This window comes from Prosopis cineraria, unplaced genomic scaffold (assembly GCF_029017545.1).
Source record: "Prosopis cineraria cultivar Desert tree isolate PC_DT_omini unplaced genomic scaffold, ASM2901754v1 PC4, whole genome shotgun sequence".
NCBI classification, from domain to species: domain Eukaryota; kingdom Viridiplantae; phylum Streptophyta; class Magnoliopsida; order Fabales; family Fabaceae; genus Prosopis; species Prosopis cineraria.
In genome coordinates this window covers 3879811-3900758 of record NW_026555335.1, presented here as the reverse complement: position 1 = coordinate 3900758, position 20948 = coordinate 3879811, and the positions used below count along the sequence as shown (strand labels likewise).

At 36.2% G+C, this 20948-nt stretch overlaps 3 protein-coding genes across 4 annotated transcripts; 1 reads left to right on the top strand and 2 right to left on the bottom strand.

Moving 5' to 3' along the window:
- Window positions 1-2011: 2011 nt before the first annotated feature.
- LOC129309578 (uncharacterized) lies at window positions 2012-8192 on the bottom strand. 2 transcript variants are annotated; one of them, XM_054951201.1, is made up of 9 exons: window positions 8073-8192; window positions 6030-7002; window positions 5076-5691; window positions 4872-4958; window positions 4360-4566; window positions 3882-3979; window positions 2712-2811; window positions 2488-2586; window positions 2012-2396 (listed from the first exon to the last, which is right to left on the bottom strand). In XM_054951201.1, the coding sequence occupies exons 1-9, from the start codon at window positions 8116-8118 to the stop codon at window positions 2334-2336; spliced, it is 2289 nt and encodes a 762-aa protein (XP_054807176.1). In that variant the 5' UTR covers window positions 8119-8192; the 3' UTR covers window positions 2012-2333. The 2 variants fall into 2 exon arrangements, with proteins under 2 accessions (XP_054807176.1, XP_054807177.1); XM_054951202.1 differs by having other exon boundaries at window positions 7998-8155.
- A 4625-nt stretch (window positions 8193-12817) lies between these two features.
- LOC129309102 (chalcone synthase 1-like) lies at window positions 12818-15435 on the bottom strand. The gene is made up of 2 exons (XM_054950481.1): window positions 15085-15435; window positions 12818-14064 (listed from the first exon to the last, which is right to left on the bottom strand). Exons 1-2 carry the CDS (start codon window positions 15260-15262, stop codon window positions 13073-13075), a joined length of 1170 nt encoding a protein of 389 aa, XP_054806456.1. The 5' UTR covers window positions 15263-15435; the 3' UTR covers window positions 12818-13072.
- Window positions 15436-18209: 2774 nt separating this feature from the next.
- On the top strand, window positions 18210-19818 carry LOC129308260 (chalcone synthase 1). Its single transcript, XM_054949322.1, has 2 exons — window positions 18210-18489; window positions 18654-19818. The coding sequence occupies exons 1-2, from the start codon at window positions 18312-18314 to the stop codon at window positions 19640-19642; spliced, it is 1167 nt and encodes a 388-aa protein (XP_054805297.1). The 5' UTR covers window positions 18210-18311; the 3' UTR covers window positions 19643-19818.
- The last annotated feature ends 1130 nt before the right edge of the window (window positions 19819-20948 follow it).

Genomic DNA, 20948 nt, shown 5'->3' with positions numbered 1-20948 from the left:
GAATCATGCATGCAAGTTGCTTCGTTCCAACTCACAAGAATCAAAATAGTTAGCTCGAGTACTAGATTTGTCTCAAAATTGAATACCTTTTATTTTCGCGCTTCCCAAACACTCGTTAAATATGATTGAATACATTGGAATGATATGGGAAGATGTTTCTGAAATAATTCATTAAATACTGAAAAATTAAAATGAAAAATTGGTTGCTGAAGATAGTTTTTTATTGAAGGAGGGTTCCAGAGTCCCTCTGTATCCCTAGTGAAAATCTAGTCAATCTCAAGCCTGAAAAGAAAGGCGCCGAGCGAAAGCTGCGGTACAAACTCGGCAAAGCATCTGTTTGATAGAAGCTGAAACGCCCCTACCAAGCTTCCTGCATATTTATTTGTGCCTCCACTACACCACCTTCAGCTCATCCATCCACATCTGTTCTTTATCCAGTCCCACACTTTCTCTGCTGCACTCGGTTGCTCACTTTCTTCCTCACTGATTCAAAGACTTTCATCTAAATAATATGGCGCTTGCACAGTTGGATTACAAACACTGCAATTATTATTTAGGGCAAAAAGAATTCACGTTGCGCCTAAATCAAACCTATCGCATTTTTTTTTTTTTTTTTTGGTTCGAATTGTACCTTCAAAATCTTGGTACCCCATAACGCTGTGTGGGCAGTTTAGGGCGCGTTTGGATTTTAATCGAAGAAAGTTAATTATGAAAAAAATTAATTAACAGAATGTAATGATGTCTGGATAATTATTTTAAAAAATTGATTTAAAAATGGAGGAAAATTTAGCCTCTACAAAATGAAGTTTCAAGCATCAAATAAAATTTGGAAAAATTGGGAAAGTTTGGCTAACTTTGCAAACTGAAATTTCAGAAACCAAATAGAGTTTGAAAAAAATTAGCAGTGTTTAAATGACTTTTTCAAAACTCTAGAGTTTTAAACCTCATAATTGATTCTAGAGGGCATCCAAATTTCCCTCCCTCCCTCTCAAGGTTTCATTATTTTTTATGCATGGGTTTAAATATCAGTACAATTGAAAACTTTGTTCATTTTCGGACAGGGTTAACAGTCTCCTCCCTCAGTTTCGTTATTTTTTTTTCATGCATCGGTTTGTCTACAGGAATAATTGAAAAGCTTGTTCATTTTCAGACAGGTTTAATACTTAATAGTCTAGATAAAATATCTAAAAATGCCTTATAAAAAGAAGAGAAAAAATAATCATTAATTTTTATAATTCTATCAAATTTTACTTTTAGTCCATATAATTTTTTTTAGTGTTTTTAGTTCTTATAAGAATCAAAACTATAAGAACTTGCATAATAAACGTCACTCAATCTTGTTAAAATTATAAAAATTAAAATATTAAAAAAAATACAAAAACTAAACAAAATTTGATAAGACTATAAGAACAAATGATCACAATTTTTCTAGAAAAAACCGAAAAGAACATGTTATTCTAACCCTGTCATGTTCTTCACTGTCCAATTGTAGAGTTCACAATAAGACTAGACAAACATCTTGGTAAAAAGGTCAAAAGCTGGCGAATATCTTACATCTACTATCCCTATGAAAATTATAAGATATTTTTTTAAAAGTTAGATATTTACATTTATAATATTATAAGATGTAATTAACAATTAATATATTTTTTTTTAAAGATACTCTCAATAAGTAAATTGTTTCATATTTATTTAAAAATGAAACACCCAATTAAATAATAATAAATATGAAAAATTGATATTAATTTAAAAACAGATAACTAATTAAAAGATAAAATTCAATTAAAAATACCTTATATTTTTTTTTAAAAAAAATATTTTAAATCAAATTTTACTCTTTCAAATTACATGAATTTAAACGCTTTGCAGAGACTCCAACCATAATTACCCCCCCGGTGGAGAGACCATGGTCAATTTTATTTTGATCAAAATACTTTATATCCATGATTAATATAATATAAAAAATTAGAAAATCATTTAAAAAAACAAAAGGGAAAAAAAAAAAAGAACAGAGAGAGAAAGAGGACCAGCAGGTGTTGATCACATAACCATGTTAAGTCCGTTACCCTAATATACACATTCCAAAACTACTAATCCCAGCGACAATAAAAGGTAGTCAGCACCATAAGGAAATAAAAGTCATCGATTTCCATTTTCTTTTTCCTCAGAGATCTAAGTCAAAAATATAACTACAGAAGAATGCATTTTTTATCACATTTTTAAGCCACTGGTAGATAGATGTTATCTTGCTCGGCATTACCTTGATAGACAAAAATGAGACTGCTAAGAAAGTCCATCGCAGCAGAACAATCTAAGTTGCAAGGTACACTATATTAGGTGATAGATGACTTGCACACTGGGCACGAGGTCCTCCTACGGAGCCAAGGATCAATACACTGCCAAAATGCAGGTTAGTTAAGCAGGTTTAATATTTACTCTTCCCTAGAAGAAGAAAAAATAGAATAAGGATTAGTTGCAAGGTCATACATCTTTGTGAAATTTGTGCAAACAAGGAAGATGGCGAATGGTTTCTCCCATAACTGGAATCTCAAGACATATGGCACATGCCTCTTGGAAGTTGTCAGTCTTACAAAACAAAAATGAAGAGAAACATTAACCAGTAAGTCAGCATCAAATGTACGATTGACAGCAATGTCCAAGTGCATAATTGCCTATACCCCACTTTCACTTAAAGCTCATGTAAGCATTACCTGTATAGTGGACTGCGGCAAACTATTGATCTGATGGGCAGATGCACCAGCATGTTGGTGATTGTTCTCATCAAGGGCCAATAGCATTTCATAATCATCTCTGTATGAATGAAAGAAGTAAACCTTTAAACACATGCACAAGGGGAAATTATATCCTAATCACTTCTGGAGTTCCTGTACGGAAGAAATTTACTGCCAAAGTTCAAGTATCAAGAAGGGAATCCCGAAATGAGCATGTACGATTAAACAGCGACATATGCTGAATACTCAGTTGACAACAGCACTGTACAAATACCCTTCTCCACATTAAAACTATAATTCCAAACTTTAGTAATTAAATTTCTTCTCCTTACAAGTTACAACTACACTTAAATTTTACTTTATTATTTAAGATGGGAATTTAAGACAACTCACGTAAAAACAATAGTACAGCATATAAACAATGAACATTGTTATTGCTGCTTTCGTCCCACTGTATAGTACGTCTTACCATATATCAGATAGGAATTTCCAATACAGAAAATGAAGAGATACTAAATTACCAATTCATCCAATTGCTCATGATAAAAGTGGTGGCAGATAGCGACTCTCGCAGGCTTACAGCAGCACAGTAGCAAACCAAAATCAGTCATGGTTAAAAGTTTACACTTTACAGCACCAATGTCTCGCTAGTTCAGGAGGGTTAATGAAATTTTGTCCAAACATGAATGTAATCGTATTCAAAATCCTTGCATTTAATGCACATAAAGAACTTGTGTCAAAAAAAAAAAAAATTGAAACTTCATTCTGGACCAGAATTGCTCCCGAAGCTTCCTTAGTCCAGATGCACCATCACAGGAATTCTTGAACAAAAATGAAAAACATAATCCGGGCAAAGGTTACCAGTTTTAACATTTACCACTACATTAACATCACATTTATATCCCTATTCAAAATTCATTACTTCCATTTACAGTAACCAAATAAAAACTTAGATGTCAGCCTACAAAAATATATATATTTCCTCTTAAATGTTCTTAAGCACGTTGGTTACTATTTTTCATCCACACACAACAGATATATCAAGGAATAATTGTGCCAAGATGTCCTTTCGTAATGAGAGATACAGCAATCAACCAACACAAGAAAGAAATGTAATTGATGTCCATAAATTTATCACTAAGAGCTTACTCATTGAAGTCTCGATGAGCTTGAAACATGTCTTCAGCAATTCCCATGTCACTAATATCCCCAACTGCATCTTCCAATGCTTCCAATATATCAAGTCTCTGAACAAGAGAGGCAATTCATGTGTTAATAATTTACTCCCAATACAATACTACCGAAAACTCATGAGACAGACAAACAAATTTAGATTCATCTTTATATCCATTCCTGATATTATCTGAAGTAAGTTTTCACTCAACATTAAAATCCTATTATAATAAAAGAGCCCTCTAGCTTCACGAAATAAGGAAGCAATGCCCCCAAGGAAATGAGGAAGAAATGGTACAATACTCACAACATCTTGTGTAATAAGAAAAATTTTAGTCTAACACAAACATTCCTCTTAGTTACCTTAAAAAACTGAAACATCCAAGAGAGGTAAACTGGAGAAACAAACAATAACAGAACTGGGTGGAAAAGACAAAAAAAAAAAAAAAAATACCATGTCAAAGTCCATATCCACAGGGAACCGAAGGCGTCTTCCTCTAGTTGAGATGGCAGGTACTGAAGACCGATTTAGAATGCGACTCCTCAACTGTGATACTCTATTGGAGGAAGGGGCATGGGGCACAGCTCTCCTTCTATTTGTAGGACTTTGATGAGAACGGGATCGAGGCTGTCTATTTGAGGCTGCCCTTGATAACAATCTCTGCTTAATCAAAATCAAAAGTTCAAGAGAACATGTTAAGAAGCAATGCATGAATAGTAAATGCAATTATCTACACAGAAAATACACATGGACTTCTGTTTAAGAGAAGGGGGGGATCTCGACATTAGTTTCAAGCATAATTATAAGATGAGTTTCTTATAATTTGAGCATCATAGTAGCAGTGGTCTATATAAACAATGAAATAAAACCACTGAAATACATTAAGTCACATTCCAGGTTAGAAGCAAGTATCCCAAACTGACTCCTCACCCCTTTCCCAGGGAGGGAGAGGGAGAGAGACTTACAGGGTGTGATATATGGTGACCCTCAAAGGATGTATGCAGAAGTTCCTCCTCATGCTGCAATGCCCATGCTAAATGTTCATCAATATGCTGCATTACATATGACAAATGCTTGTGATCAGAAGCACATGCTTAGAATATATCATCGTAACAGTATATGCTTTGAATATATCGCCAAAAAAAAGTGACAATCACTAAATAACTGACCTCTCCCCCATCAACAGAATCCTCATGATATAGTTGTTCTTGAAGCTCACGGGCCAATATCTCATCAGCTTCTACCTGTCTAGCCCGAGTATCTGAGTCAATAGGATTCATGTCATCTGAATCATGGGACACTCTGTTGGTGTATGTTGCTCCAGGTAACAGCTCAACAACTTCAGAGCTTTGAGATGAGCTTAAATTTGATGATTCCCCAGGGGAATCAAGAATCATGATCTCTGAATTCAGATTTCTAGAAGTTGATGCGTTTTTCCTTTGCCTTTTAGTCAGTTTGTCTGCTGTATTACAAGATCTAGTTGACTGTTCAGCATCAGGAATGATCAGAGAAGTTGCGTTATTTTCTAGAGGATGCCTAACATCCATAGCGTTTTGACTGCTCCCAATGTCTCTTCTACCCACTCCGTTCCTACAATGCATACTAATAAATCTTTCAGAATTTTCACCTCTCCTTGAACGATGCCCAGTAACATCATGCAAGGGCCAACCAGTAGTTCTATGGTTACGTGCTGCTGTCCAGCCACCTGATCCCCCAAAGCATCCATGTGAATGTCTAATAGCATTACTGGTAAAATTGGTCTCTTCATGATCGTCCATAGGGCCGCTGAGATGACAAAAAATGCCTTAAAATTTCATGGCCTTGAAAGTTAATACATAGCAGAAGTAACAGACATTTGGCTGATACAAACATGTTGAAAATCATTAGGAAAACTTAAGGTAGATTCATGAAATGTCCTCCGTTTACAACCTCATCAAGTTTATTTGGCAAACATTATGATTCAGAATCTAGATCGACCATAAAAAAATTTCAGGCTTTTCCATCAGGATAAGCGTCAATAACTCAGTTTAACAAATATTTAATGAAAATTTCTTAGTAAAGGTAATACTAACCTATAGCTTCCACGAGCAAGCACTTAATTATATAAAGCATAGTAGCACTACCTGCTAGCAGTTTCAATAGTTCTGGCATTATGCACAATTGAAGGATGGATAAATAATTCCTTTCCCTTCACTCTGCTACTGCTTCTATCTTCAGCAACTATATCATTGATACTCACATGAGACGTTGTATTGCTAGAAACATCATCCACCACACGGCTCTGTTCAACATCATTCTGTTCAGCTGATTGTTTTGCTCTTGCTGCAATATTATAAGGTGAGATACAGCCATTTCGCACCAATCTCTTATGCCCTCTGAATCTAGGTGCAGTTAAAAGGCAAGGGGACAAAGCTGCCTGCTTTCCAGTTTTTTGTTGAGAATCACTAGATAGAACAATACTCTTTCCACGATCAACAGTTATATTTGAGCATGGAAGTGTTTCATCATCTATTTTACACCTTCCTGGTAAGGCATTGCTAGATGCATTTGAAGAATCAGGGATGCAAGTTATAGAAGAGTTCCTAATGCTAGCTTTCACATCTTTCTTGGTTTCAGTTGCATTATCCTTCAACCCATGATGTGAGAAATATGGTTTGGGTTTTTGAGGCTGTCCATTTTCTTCAGTCAAATCAAAAAGAGTAACACCTCCATAGCCATTGGAAGATGATTTAGAAGGAAATTTAAGACATATATTTTTCCCTTTCTCCATCTTTTCAGTGTGTGCGAAATCTTTACTAAAAAACTTGTCAGTTTGGGATCTCCTAAATATGGGATCATTTTGAGAAGTATAGGAATTATTTGATGGGGAAGCAGCCATGCATTTATTCATTTCACCACTGTTTGAATCATTTGAAAGACAGAAAGTCAATCTTCCATTACTGTTTTCAGCAACAGGGGGAACCCTCTCACCCTTCTCATTCACACAGACATCAGGATTTCCAACATATTTTCTACCTACACGCCTAGTAGTTAATCTATCAGGAGTGTCAGGAACATCCACAATTTGATCAATCTCCATATCGTCCATATTTTCTTCTGTACCACATACAAAGTTCAAAACAGTTATATAATGAACGAGTGAACCATAAAAGATCAAAAAGAACCAGCTCAATTCCACAATATGATAATGCTCGGAGAATGATAAGAGCCTAACAAAATGAATAAAGAGGCAGAGATAAATATGAACATGGAAAGGAGGATCTTAACGTGGCATCCTAGCTACATTATGGACCTGATAAGCAATTCTACAAGAAATGAAATCCCTCAAGACGGAACGAAATCAGAATTTCCGCTTAAAAAATCTTTCTTGTACTTTATTAGCTCAGGAGGCGGACTCGGAAATTAAGTTTAGCAGCGGTGAGTGGCATCCAAGCAGTTATAAGCAATAACGTAGAATTTTATACCTCTAAACATGGACTTTGCGCAAAAGGGAAAGATTATGACAACTTAAAAAAGGAAAGAAAAAAAACAAAACGAGACAGTTCCAGTTCATCAAAAGAAAAAATGAATACAACGAAATCTAAAGAAAGAAGTTGCTTTACATTACTCGCCCCATGTAAAAGAACCAAACAAACGTCATATATTAAGAAAAAATAACGGTTGTGTGTTAATACTAGCTGAAAATAAGAACCAATGAATGAACTTAACTTTTTGAAACAACCCATAATAGGGTCTGACAATAATTTGTAAAAAGAAACACCGGACACCAAAAAATACGCAAATAAAATGAATCTGAATAACGACTAGAAATATTGAAACTCGTTAAATCTATCTATTCAGATGAGAAAAAGTAAACGATCAAACAGGGAAAAAATTTAAATAAAAAAGGGAAATTTGATGACAAGGAAGATGAAAGAGAAATCGGACAGCTCAAGAAAATGAATCGCAGTAGAACTAGCAAAAGAACAATCCACCAAAACGGACAATATAAAAAGAGATAAGGATAGTGAGAGATAAAGATTGCATGGATATTTGATCAATTGGAAATTCAAAAAACAAATTACAAAATATCGGGAAAAAGATAATATTACCCAGTTATTGGATCGATTCGAACTTCAAACACAAAGGACGAGTCCCGAAAGACGATAATGATAATGAACTCTTACGCTGAATGGAATCGCCGATGGATGTGTGCGCATTGCAGAACACCATCGCTTCCAACGACCTGGTGTTTGGCCAGATGTCGGGTCGGTTTATTCGCCCGCATGCATCGGGTAAAAAATCCTTTCTCCAGAAATGAAATTATCTGTCAAGGCCCAAAAATCTAACGGAATGATCTAGGCCCGTGCAGAGCCCGCATATTGAACAATTCTCGTTTGTCCTTGTTCCAGCCGCCATGGTACTTGGGTCTCAATCACCTTAGTTTAGTTACTTTTATGAGTTGAAGAGCAAAAAAGTCATGAATTTTTTTTGATAAAAGATGCTTAGTATTCTAAATTTTTTATTGGAGCAATGTCACCTTACAAAAAAGGAGCAATTTTATCCTATCCTTAACTCTTGCCAATATTGACTGTTAAAGAAGTTATTTAATCTAAAAAAAATTAATGTAAAATGAAATGGAATCTAGAAAGGAAGATTTGGACCTTGATTCACATTCGTTGATGGGAGTGGGGTAAATTCAGCAACAACATCACCAATCCACCACTATTAATTGTCACAATCAGCAATACTTGTCATCAAAGTTGACCCCAGGCTTAAGCTCGTATGTTAGTAGCTTCTTCCTCAGACTGTAAAGGGCGTCCTAAATTAGGACTTAATCATCACACTAATCATGGTAATCAAGAACTAACCCAAATGGATTATTTATTACGAGATTAACCTAAATGAATTCTTAACATGTATTTTTTTTACAAACTATTTAATACAAAGGGATCCCAAATCTTTAAAATATTTTAAAACTCATATCATTTAATTAAACATATGCGAAAGCATGATAATAACTATTTTTACCTGCACAAATATTTTGGCCTGTAATTATAGCACAAGCATCAAACCACATTCCTCATGGCCCAAAATACATTCTCTTAATAATACTTGTGTAAGGCTTGTACAAGAATTTTTTGTGCTTGAAAGTATTTTTTATAGCTCTTTTTGCTCTGTACATGCCATCATAAATATAGCCAGGTAAAGGCCGCTCATCAGAATCAATAATTCTCAACAATCTCACAAGTGGTTTTACAATTTCAACAATAATTTTACAATTATTCCAGAACTAATTGTCCAATACAATCATTATCATATCCTTTGCCTTTGAATCCTTATAGTATCTAGATTCTACAAATGTCTTGCTTGTTATCAAAGCTTGAATATCATGCTTGTGCTCATAGATACTTTTCAAGGCAATGAAAGTAGTGGCAAATCATGTTACACCAGGTTGGATTATTTTTGTCTAACCTTCTCTTTTCCTTAACCAAGCTAGCAAAAAGACATGGTTGTAAATGAATTTCAAAACCACGAATGCACGTGTTGCTAAGCTATTAACAATCTCCAAGTTGCCAATATATGATAAAATCAAATTTAAGCAATGGCAGCACAAGGAACCAGAAAATAAAAGGAAACTTATCATTTAACAACCTTCCAGCAGCTTTGTAATTAGCTGCATTATCAGTTACCAAGTGGATAACATTGTCCAGCAAAAGCAATTATATCCATGAATAAGTTGTAAAGATTTTGAGCATCCTTAACAATATTCAATGCATCAACAGATTAATGAAAACCATTCCTCTAGAGCAGTAAACAAGAAAATTAATCAACTGTCTATTTCTTTGATCATGCCAACCATTAGCCATTATTGTACATTCAGTCTCAGCCCAAAAGCTTCTACATTCATCAACCAATAATTGCACCTCCTTTCTCATATCTTGCAATAATTTGGTTCTCACAGCATGGTAAGTTGGTCCTTTATAACCAAGGCCAATAGCTAAAATAGCATCTATCATGGGCTGATGGTAAACAGAATTTACAGCATTCATAGGAATGCAACAATCATACAATCACCTAACCACAGCTAAATCCACTCTATGCAAAGCTTCTTTACTTGCAAATGCACTTTAAATTCTTGGTTGTGCTCCTAAGCTTGTCCTTGGGGCAAACAATTTGTCTCCAGCTACAAATGCTTTTTTTTTTGACTAGTTGAGAGGAACTCGAAGGAATTATTTTTTGCACAATTTCATCATCCACTTTCAATGGATTGTCCTCTTCTTTTCTCAATTTCTTAGCTGGTCTCTTTTGATCAATTTCTTTTAAGTTTTCCTCCAATCGATAGCGAACATCATGTGGCACACTTTTACAACTAGTTGCATCTCCTTTTTTTCCAGCAAAGTGTTGTTTCATTCTGTATATTCCACCACCATCAAATTCCTTTCTATAGTATAGGCATCTTAAGCGAGGTTTGCCACCTTTTTTATTTGGCATTTCAATGCAATACTCCCATATAAGATCTGACTTAGCTTTAACAAATTGTGTAGATGCAGTACTAGATATTTATTCTGATGATATTTTTTAAATTTAAATTGAAAGCACAGATAAAATGTGAAAAAGAGAGCAGAGCTAGGAATTAGATCATATTCAAAATTCCATATCAATAAATAATAAAGCAGAGCCAGGCTGGAGTCTTGGACGAATCATGCATACGTACAGCTCATTATACAAACTCAAATACATAGATGGAACTTATTAGCTAGAAATTGAACTTGGAAGGAGAACAGAGCACATCAAGAATCAAACAAGCTGGAGCAAAATGAGAATCACACAGAGGCAAAGGCACGGGCTGGAGTTGGGAGGAGCTGGAGGCAACTCGAGTGGAGGCAGAGGCAGAGGTACGAGCTCAGAGTGGCGAGCAAGATGAGAATGGCTGAGAATGGCAATGAAAAATCTGGGTCTAGGCTGAGAATGGCAAGCTAGATGCGAGAAGGAGATGAATCAAAATTTCAAATTTGAAGCTTGATCAATTGATTATTGGAGATGAGAAATAGAGAAAGGCAAGAGAGAGACCAGACTCACCAGAGGCGCGAGATGGTGAGTCGATGAGAGATGAGTCTTGAGCTCTGAGACTAAGTTTGAAGGTGTGAGAGTGAGAGTGAGACTAACTCTGTGAGTGGGAAAGGTTAGGTCAGGCGAGCTGCGAAAGTGAGATGGCGAGAGTGAGCTCTCAGCTAGTCAGCTCTCAGGCTCTCAGCTCACGTTTGTACGTCTGTGGAGTCTAGACTCTATCAGAGGGGCGAGACGGCATGACGGTGATTGTCGGTCTGTGGCTCTGTGTCTGTGGTTTGTGCTTTGTGCCTTTGTTTCTTCAAACTTCAACTTCATTTCTTAAGTCTTAGTCTCTTCTTGGACAAGTTGCGTACATACGGTGATAGAAGCCCCAATTTTTTTTTCACTTGACCCGAATTGACCCATGTTGAACCGGCCCCAAGTTCCGGGTCAACTCCGATTCAATGAAAACCGAACGGTTTTGTTCGGGTCAATTCGATCCAATAGCTTAAGTGGTTCAATTGGTTGAACCAGACCGCTTTACTCAGTGGGTGATGGTCGGACCGTTCAGTCTGATCTGGGTTTGACATCATTAGTTTAAAACATTATAAAATATTGTAATTAATCAAACAAGGAAAATACATAAACTAAAATTTTTTAATTATTTTAAACTTTTAAAAGGTTAAAAGTTCATCCTTTAATGCTAATATTCTTTTAAAACTATTTCCAAGCTTGGACGGTTTAAAAAATAATTAACTTTTAATTAATCGTGTCAGATATTATTAATACCATCATAATATATTTCTCACTCTTAATTCTAACACTTTAACTATTCAAAATTCATAATAACTAATATTTAAATAATACTTTGAAAAGGCATCCTATACCATGGATCGGAATACTATATATTGTACTTGAAGCTAGCTTGCAGTTTGAGATTCACACATCTCAATGCTTGAACAGTGTCTTAAGTGATGATAATCTCAGTTCTGCTTCCATCAATGACTTGTTTATTCTATAATAAAAAAAAATCTAATAACAAGAGCTTGACCAATCAAATTATTTTGCTTGGTTAAGTTGTAAAAAATAAAATAATATATATATATATAATTTTAGATTCTTATACTGTATTTATATTTTAATATTAATTTCTATATTTTTTTAATATTTTTAATTTTTGTACTTTTATTTTTTATATATCCCTCAATGAATAAAATATAAAAATTTACAATAATAAAAAATAAAAAATATATGAATTAAAAATATAAAAAAATAAGGATATATAATAATAATGTGAATAAAGTATCTAAAGTTATATTTTTCAAAAGAGAAAAATGTTTAGGTCATGAATGAGACCCAAATGCAGACACCGACGTCACCATTTTGTTCTAGCCTCTAGGTTTTCTTGATCAGTGAAATAGAAATATGGCACATTTATAGACGTCACTTGTTAGATACCATTTCCATCAAGCAGTATGCTGCACAGTGAAATTATTTCTGGCAATCCATGACTGGTGTCTTTTGTCTCTGACATGGATCATGTTTTCAAGCGTTCCCTCTTTTCCGGATAATTTAGGCGTTTCTATTTTTGTTTTATAATAATCTAAGCGTTTCTGTCTGATTACACCGGGTGGTCGGGGCTTGTACTTTTCTTAACTTCATGTTTCTTCATACTCTTTCGTAGCCTTTTGAGCTTGTCTCACTTGAAGTACAAATTAAAATTATTCAGTTGCCTGATGTCAAGTTTAAGAAGTGACGAAGCATTTTGAAGTTTATCCAGTTGATTGTGAACACATGTATAGAGCGAGATGTGAATAAAAATTTTGCTTTGAATAATCCAACATAGATTAGCCTTACAATACAGATAAAATGTGAGGTGTTCAAGTAAGAAATGAATATTATATATAACCCATCGACATCGTAATCTTTACATTGCAAACTGTTTTGCACTCTAAACTGAAGACATTAACACAGACCAACTTTCCATAAATAAAGCGGATACATTTTCATGAGTCATTACGCTGTAAATAAAAAAAAAAAATGAAGAAACCATCCAAGAGAGCCACAAAAAGTGGAAGTAGTAGAAATTTTTCACTATTGGGCCACTAGTTTTCTGGGTAAGCTATAAGGCCTCTTAGTTAATAGCCAGGCTGTGGAGAACCACAGTCTCAACGGTGAGACCAGGCCCAAACCCAAACAGAACACCCCATTCAAGCCCTTCACCGGTAGTCTTGAGACCGTCTTGAGCAGACTTCCTCCTCATCTCGTCCAAAATAAACAACACGCACGCACTCGACATGTTCCCGTACTCGCTCAGCACGTGCCTCGTTGCCCTCATCTTCTCGGGCTTCAAGCTCAGCTTCGCCTCAACCTGGTCCAGAATCGCAGGCCCACCCGGGTGAGCAATCCAGAAGATGGAGTTGTAATCAGAGATCCCCAACGGCTGGAACGATTCCACCAAGGCCTTCTCAATGTTCTTGGAGATGAGCCCCGGAACGTCCTTGAGCAGATGGAAGGTGAGGCCGACCTCGCGAAGATGACCGTCAATGGCTCCCTCACTGTCCGGCAAAATGGTCTGAGCCGTCCACACCAGCTCAAACAGAGGCTTCTCCACGGGCAGGGGGTCGGAGCCCACAATGACGGCGGCAGCACCGTCTCCGAAGAGGGCTTGGCCCACTAGGCTGTCCAGGTGGGTGTCGCTGGGCCCGCGGAAGGTGACGGCGGTGATCTCTGAGCAGACGACGAGGACGCGAGCTCCCTTGTTGTTTTCGGCCAAGTCCTTGGCGAGACGGAGGACCGTGCCGCCGGCGAAGCAGCCTTGCTGGTACATCATGTAACGCTTGACAGAAGGGCGGAGGCCGAGGAGCTTGGTGAGCTGGTAGTCGGCGCCGGGCATGTCCACGCCGCTGGTGGTGCAGAAGATGAGATGAGTGATCTTAGACTTGGGCTGTCCCCATTCCTTGATAGCTTTGGTGGCCGCCTCTTTCCCCAGCTTGGGCACTTCCACCACTACCATGTCCTGTCTTGCATCCAAAGAAGGTGCCATGTACGCGCACACGTTAGGGTTCTCTTTGAGGATTTCCTCGGTCAAGTGCATGTACCTCTTCTTGATCATTGACTTTTCGCCTGAAATGTTAATTCGATGGTATATGTCAGATATTTAGGCAAACACGATTTGGGGATCTGTTCGTGTCATTAACAATTTCAACTCATCAATTATTACATTTTCTGGACAATTTTGATGAATTTTCAATGCAGGCTTATTCAACGACCTTCTTAAGCAAAACTTCTGGTCAAACATTTTGGATTAAGATTTCTCAACCACTTTGTCCCCTTGTTGAGTTTTTATTTTTATTAATACTCATTTTAAGTGACTTTTTTAATACCAAAAAAAAAAAACAGCTAATAACATTATATGTCTAAGAATATAATCAACAAAAAGGCCTTCTGCCGAAGTGTGTCTTGTCTTATTTCGTCATCATCAAAAAAGCACATAGCGTTGGATCTGTTGAATAGTGTTATCTGGTTCGTTTTAATTGGTTAACTCCCCGCATTATGTGTGTGAGAAATAAACTTTCAGTAATTTACAAATACCCCTCTCATCTTATTTATAAAATACCTTTAAAATTAATTGTTAGTTTAAAATATATAACATCTTATAATAATTAAATTATTTTTTTAATTTTATTTTTTTAATTAGTGTGAAAATATTTAATGGGGTTATATTATTATTTACAGTTAAGGATAAATATAAAAGAACCTCTTACCTTTTCATGATATCAATAAAAAAAATTAATTTTTTTAATATATGTGAAATGATTTAAAAATATTTTATAATAAAAATTAAGGGAAATACACCATGTGCAACAGAAGTTACCAGCAGCAAAAAGAGAAGGATCAAGAAAGAACATGCAGGTAGAGAAGACAGAAAAAATCTATCTATTAAGGACGAGTTTGAATGACTGTCAAAAACACACTCAAACTTTATTTATGATATACTCTTGTCAAATTCAATCAATAAATAGTTGGAGTTTCAAATATGCTATTGTCAGATATATATAAATTGAAAATCAAATACACATTAAAGTAGGATGAAAAAATATAGGCATGAAGAAGAAAAAATAACAGAGAGAGACGGATACATACACATGCGCTTGAATTTCTCTTTGAGCTCGGTCTTGTGCTCGCTGTCGGTGATTCTGAAGTAGTAATCAGGATAGGTACTCTGATCAACACAGTTTGGTGGAGTGGCCGTTCCTATGGCCATCACTGTCGCTGGCCCTTGTGCTCTCTGAGCATTTCTGATCTCGTCAACGCTCACCATGATGCTCTCTTTCTGAGTTTGCTCTGCAAGGAAATATTAATTAGGTGTAGCAACGTAACCTAGCTAGCCGGGTAGGGATGAAGGGAAGATTGTGTAAGTATGAATTAATGAAAGTGGTATGGCACACTACACAGAGGGGTTGAGAGGGCTAAAGGGTGTGTGCTGCGAAATGGTAGGGGAAGGGAGGTTAGCTTTTTATATGCGGTTTGCGGGGAAGTTGATGAGGAGAGTGGTAGATGAACATCACGTGCCTCGCTAAACTCTTACTTTTGGAGATGTACTTTCAAGCCTTAACCCCACGTGACGACATAAGTTGTTGGCAATTGTAGCGCAACCCTTCCCCACATCTTAATTGCTATCCTTCTTTCTTTGAGTTTTTACTCCCCCCAAACTAAAATTAATTCGTCAAAATTTCATATTTTTTAAAGTAAAATTATTTTTATTAGAGAAACTAATAGAAGTAAAACAAGTTGTAAAAGTCTAGTATTGTACCCTCTAGTCTAGAATATAATCAATTTAGTTTTTGTATAAACTTTTTTCCATTTTTTAATTTACTTTTTTTTTCCAATTTTTCCACTGTAATTATTAACCTGTATTTTTGTGTTTATATCGAATTTATGATTTTTTCTCACTCATCATAAATTGAGATTAAAAGTGAAATGAGAAAACAATATATTTTTATAAGAATAAAAAATTTATTGATTTGCGAATTATTGTTGCATGAGCGTAACTTTTAAATTACAACAACGTTTTGGCCAGTAATAAATACAACAAGTGGTTTAGTACTTTTGTAGATTAGATGTACTCCTTCCTGTCCTATTTGTATAACATCTTTTAAAAATAATTTTTTGTCTATAGAATATTTTATAATAATTAAATTACTTTTTTTCAGTCTTACTCTTTTTTGATTAGCATAAAAGCATTTAATATAATCATGTCATGATTTAAAATTAAGCGTAAAAATAAAGTAATAATTCCCTTATAATATTAAAAAAATAGATTAACTTTTCTTAAAATGCTTAGCTAAAAATATTTTACAATATATACGCAACAGGTATTACTTTGTTTTAATAATATTAATAATTGTGCACTGGTAGGTGGTCGATTGAATTGTCAGCTTGTCAAGGTTATGCTCTCGTATTTCTAATATTTAAAATGATTTTTTCCCTATTGCGTAGGGCTGAGCTCAATCTATTGATACGTGGAAGCATTACAATAAAGAGATTAATCTTATGAATACATAGGGATGTGACTATGGGGAAAAAAAAATCTTATGACGGGATGTTATTTGAGCTGGCACGTGGTAATTTAGACAAAGGGTGTGACCATGATATATGGCGATATTCAAAGCTAGTCATGGGGGATAGTTATAAATGATTTTTTTTTTGGGATAAAAGATTGCGTGATGTGATTAAAGAGGATTTCGTAATACAGTATATATATTCGATTATTGATGATAAGTTGTGAACATATAAATAAATACGCACACGTATACCTATGTATGACCATTGTAAAATTCGTTACGTACGACCCGCTGGTGTGTGGTCGTGTATATTTGACCCTACAATCAACTTATACAAATATATATCAGATCAAATACTTCTTAGTGTATTCTATTGATTTAAATTTCTTGCGATGCACTCAAAATTGAGTAACTGATGACATGTACTATGATAAACAAAACCTGTTAAAAGATAAAGACATAAAGTATTATCTAACAAGACCCTTTAGTTGTCCTTTTTCTTTTTTTTGGCCAAAACAGAATCACTATACCCTTTAGTTGATGTTTCCAGGTTAGTATATATGGGTTATTAACGATGATTTGCTATTGAATCAAGTGTCTTCAAAGGCTTTTCTTCCTGACTTAAAAATGTCTTCGTTTATTAATCTGTTTTGGTCGTATTATACTATGCTTCAGTGCCTTCGATCTTATCTCTAGTCTGACGTATATTAAATCAAATTCATTGGTGCGGTGAACTGGTGAGAGGCAACGTACACATATGCCTAACCATTTTGCATGCTTCAAAAAGTAACTTTATTTTGAAAGTAGACTGTTCCATTTCAATATTTTAGAGATTGTAATTATTTTCAAAAAAAAAGAAGAAGAAAAAGAAGAAGACTTTAACTACAAGTTAACCATCAAGCTTTTGGCCGGGTAGTTTGCATGACGACGAATATAAATACGTGCACATAGGGCACCACGCACGAAGTCAAGAAAACAAAAATGTTATTGCAATTGTTGCGGGTTTCGGACAACAATAATCGCGCTTGAACTTACGCGTGGATCTTTGATTTTAAAAGCTAGCTAGCTCGTTGCCATTTACATGCATGTCAAAAACTACTTATTCATGTACCGAGTCGTTAACAATGAAGTATTCTTTTTCGATAACAGTAATAGTGAAGTATTTTTAATCACTTTGATTCGGTATTAATAATGAACACTTGGCCGCCAAAAAGGAAACTGTTCTGACATTGTAGTTCTCGTTGGATCGTTATTTTTGACCATATTAAATTTTTTGCTTTGCCTTCTATCAACAACTTTGCAGTCCACTTGCAGATATTCTACGTTATGACCCACCAACCCACCCATTCGGTCAAAACCTCCAACTGTCTGCCATATCAAGCGCATTAATTGCTATATTCTTCAGTCGTCAGTCTGACTCTGACCCATAAAAAACCCCAGTAGTACTTCAATTTTTTGACTATTCAACGTTGCTGTATATTACAATTGCTTCGTCTATTTGAAAAAGGAAAGAAAATTTATATTCATATGCATACTTGGATCATGCATGTTTGGTACAAGCGGTCTACAAACTCGTGCGTTTATTTTGCCACCAAACTCCTACATCACCACGAGCCTGCAACTTCCACAGCATTTCATGCTGGTGAAGCACGTGCTCTAGATTAAAGTTATAAATAAGGGATAGACCCAATCTCAGCCTGTCTCAACAACCTCATAACACATATCACACATACTTTGTCCTCCCTCAGTACTTCTTTATATTTTCCGTCAAATCTCTTCCTGTTTAGAGAAGAAACAGAGGAAAACATGGTGAGTGTTGACGAGATCCGCAAGGCTCAGAGAGCAGAAGGGCCGGCCACAGTAATGGCCATAGGAACAGCTACTCCACCGAATTGCGTTGATCAAAGTACTTATCCTGATTACTACTTCAGAATTACTGACAGCGAGCACAAGACTGAGCTCAAAGAGAAATTCAAGAGAATGTGTAAGTCTTTTTTATTCTTCAATTTTTTAATTTGCCTTTTAGGGAAGTTAAAATGTTACTCGTATACCCAGATTCGATCGCTAGTCGAGTGTGCATGCGTTTCAATATTAATTTATGATATCCCCTCCAACAAAAGTATCCTAATTGCAACCTGCAAATTTCAGGCGAAAAGTCAATGATCAAGAAGAGGTACATGCACTTGACCGAGGAAATCCTCAAAGAGAACCCTAACGTGTGCGCGTACATGGCACCTTCTTTGGATGCAAGACAGGACATGGTAGTGGTGGAAGTGCCCAAGCTGGGGAAAGAGGCGGCCACCAAAGCTATCAAGGAATGGGGACAGCCCAAGTCTAAGATCACTCATCTCATCTTCTGCACCACCAGCGGCGTGGACATGCCCGGCGCCGACTACCAGCTCACCAAGCTCCTCGGCCTCCGCCCTTCTGTCAAGCGTTACATGATGTACCAGCAAGGCTGCTTCGCCGGCGGCACGGTCCTCCGTCTCGCCAAGGACTTGGCCGAAAACAACAAGGGAGCTCGCGTCCTCGTCGTCTGCTCAGAGATCACCGCCGTCACCTTCCGCGGGCCCAGCGACACCCACCTGGACAGCCTAGTGGGCCAAGCCCTCTTCGGAGACGGTGCTGCCGCCGTCATTGTGGGCTCCGACCCCCTGCCCGTGGAGAAGCCTCTGTTTGAGCTGGTGTGGACGGCTCAGACCATTTTGCCGGACAGTGAGGGAGCCATTGACGGTCATCTTCGCGAGGTCGGCCTCACCTTCCATCTGCTCAAGGACGTTCCGGGGCTCATCTCCAAGAACATTGAGAAGGCCTTGGTGGAAGCGTTCCAGCCGTTGGGGATCTCTGATTACAACTCCATCTTCTGGATTGCTCACCCGGGTGGGCCTGCGATTCTGGACCAGGTTGAGGCGAAGCTGAGCTTGAAGCCCGAGAAGATGAGGGCAACGAGGCACGTGCTGAGCGAGTACGGGAACATGTCGAGTGCGTGCGTGTTGTTTATTTTGGACGAGATGAGGAGGAAGTCTGCTGAAGAGGGTCTCAAGACCACCGGTGAAGGACTTGAATGGGGAGTGTTGTTTGGATTTGGTCCTGGACTCACTGTTGAGACCGTGGTTCTCCGTAGCATAGCCGTATGAAATTTTCTAAGAGCTTCAATTTTGATTTTTTCCTTTAGCATAAATAATATATCTACTTACCGTTATGCTTCAGTTATTTATGAAAGAAAATGTGTTTATTTTCTGTTTATTTATATGTAAATGTGCCCCAATCAAAATTTAGGTTTGGAGTCTCTAATATGCCATTCTTTGATGTTTTTTTGTAATATTCTAATTTTTTAATTTTATTTTTCTTTTTTTTTTCCACTAACTGGATCGAATTTGAATTTTGTAATTATACGCAGCATAAGCATTGAGTACATATATAGTATCTTAATCATTGAAATCCTGATTAATAATTCTAGATTCATATTTAATTTTATTTGAGACTAATAAATGAGTGAATTTATTTAAATGATTGATTTGAATTTCAACAATTCATATGCTACAAGCATTGAATGCACCGAATCCAAATTTCATTAATTTCTACATAAGATAAAAAACAATTTGATATCTTAAAATTATAAAACAATGAAAATCTTTATCATTTTGAGATTTCAAAACATCAAAATATTTTTTCATTTATATAGAAGTTAATTACTTAAAAGATAACAAAAATCAAATTGGAAAGGTGGGAGTTGAAACATTACATGGACATTAAAAAATGACATATTATTAGAGGGCCAAGCCCTCAAATTTCATGCTATAACTTGTGTGTTTAGGGCAAATGTAATTCAACAGAATACAAGACAATAACAGACAGTATTCTACATATATATGCAGTATTATTTTTTTAACAAAAAACCATTGCTAGTGTCACTTCTAAATATTCCTTTTTATTTATATCATCTCATTTATAAATAAATGCAAATACTTCCCATGCGATGGACGATGTTTTCGAATAAACGATAAGGACGAGTAAATTATAAAGGCATACACGAGAGAGATGGTGGCTTGAGGACCAGAGTTCAACATACAGCAAATATAATTGTTCATTTAGCAAGTGAGTCAATTAATAATATTCCAACGAAATCAACAAACACATAAAAACAGCAGTTACCTGATCAAGACTTTGGCTCTATATATGGGGGCAATGATTTATTTATCCGGTGCTTGAAACTATAAGTGGAAATTAAAGAAAATAGATAATATATGGAACTAGATTACGTATTCAGGTTTGAAAGCCCGTAGTATAGAATATTCTAAAAACAATCATGGTGGGATCCTATATTTACAGAAGGATTAATTCTCCATCACTGTTCTGTGCGAAAAGCGATTAACGCAGCGCGAGGCACGACCGTAATACAATATGGATAGAATAGGTTTGATTTATGTATTGTTCAGAAAT

Coding starts and splice junctions, on each gene's coding strand:
- LOC129309578 (XM_054951201.1), bottom strand. CDS start 8,118: ATGGTGTTCTGCAATGCGCACACATCCATCGGCGATTCCATTCAGC. Junction 5,692..6,029: donor ACTATTGAAACTGCTAGCAG/GTAGTGCTACTA, acceptor TTGTCATCTCAG/CGGCCCTATGGACGATCATG. Junction 2,397..2,487: donor TGCACAAATTTCACAAAGAT/GTATGACCTTGC, acceptor GCATTTTGGCAG/TGTATTGATCCTTGGCTCCG.
- LOC129309102 (XM_054950481.1), bottom strand. CDS start 15,262: ATGGTGAGCGTTGACGAGATCAGAAATGCTCAGAGAGCACAAGGGCCA. Junction 14,065..15,084: donor AGAGAAATTCAAGCGCATGT/GTATGTATCCGT, acceptor TTAACATTTCAG/GCGAAAAGTCAATGATCAAG.
- LOC129308260 (XM_054949322.1), top strand. CDS start 18,312: ATGGTGAGTGTTGACGAGATCCGCAAGGCTCAGAGAGCAGAAGGGCCG. Junction 18,490..18,653: donor AGAGAAATTCAAGAGAATGT/GTAAGTCTTTTT, acceptor TGCAAATTTCAG/GCGAAAAGTCAATGATCAAG.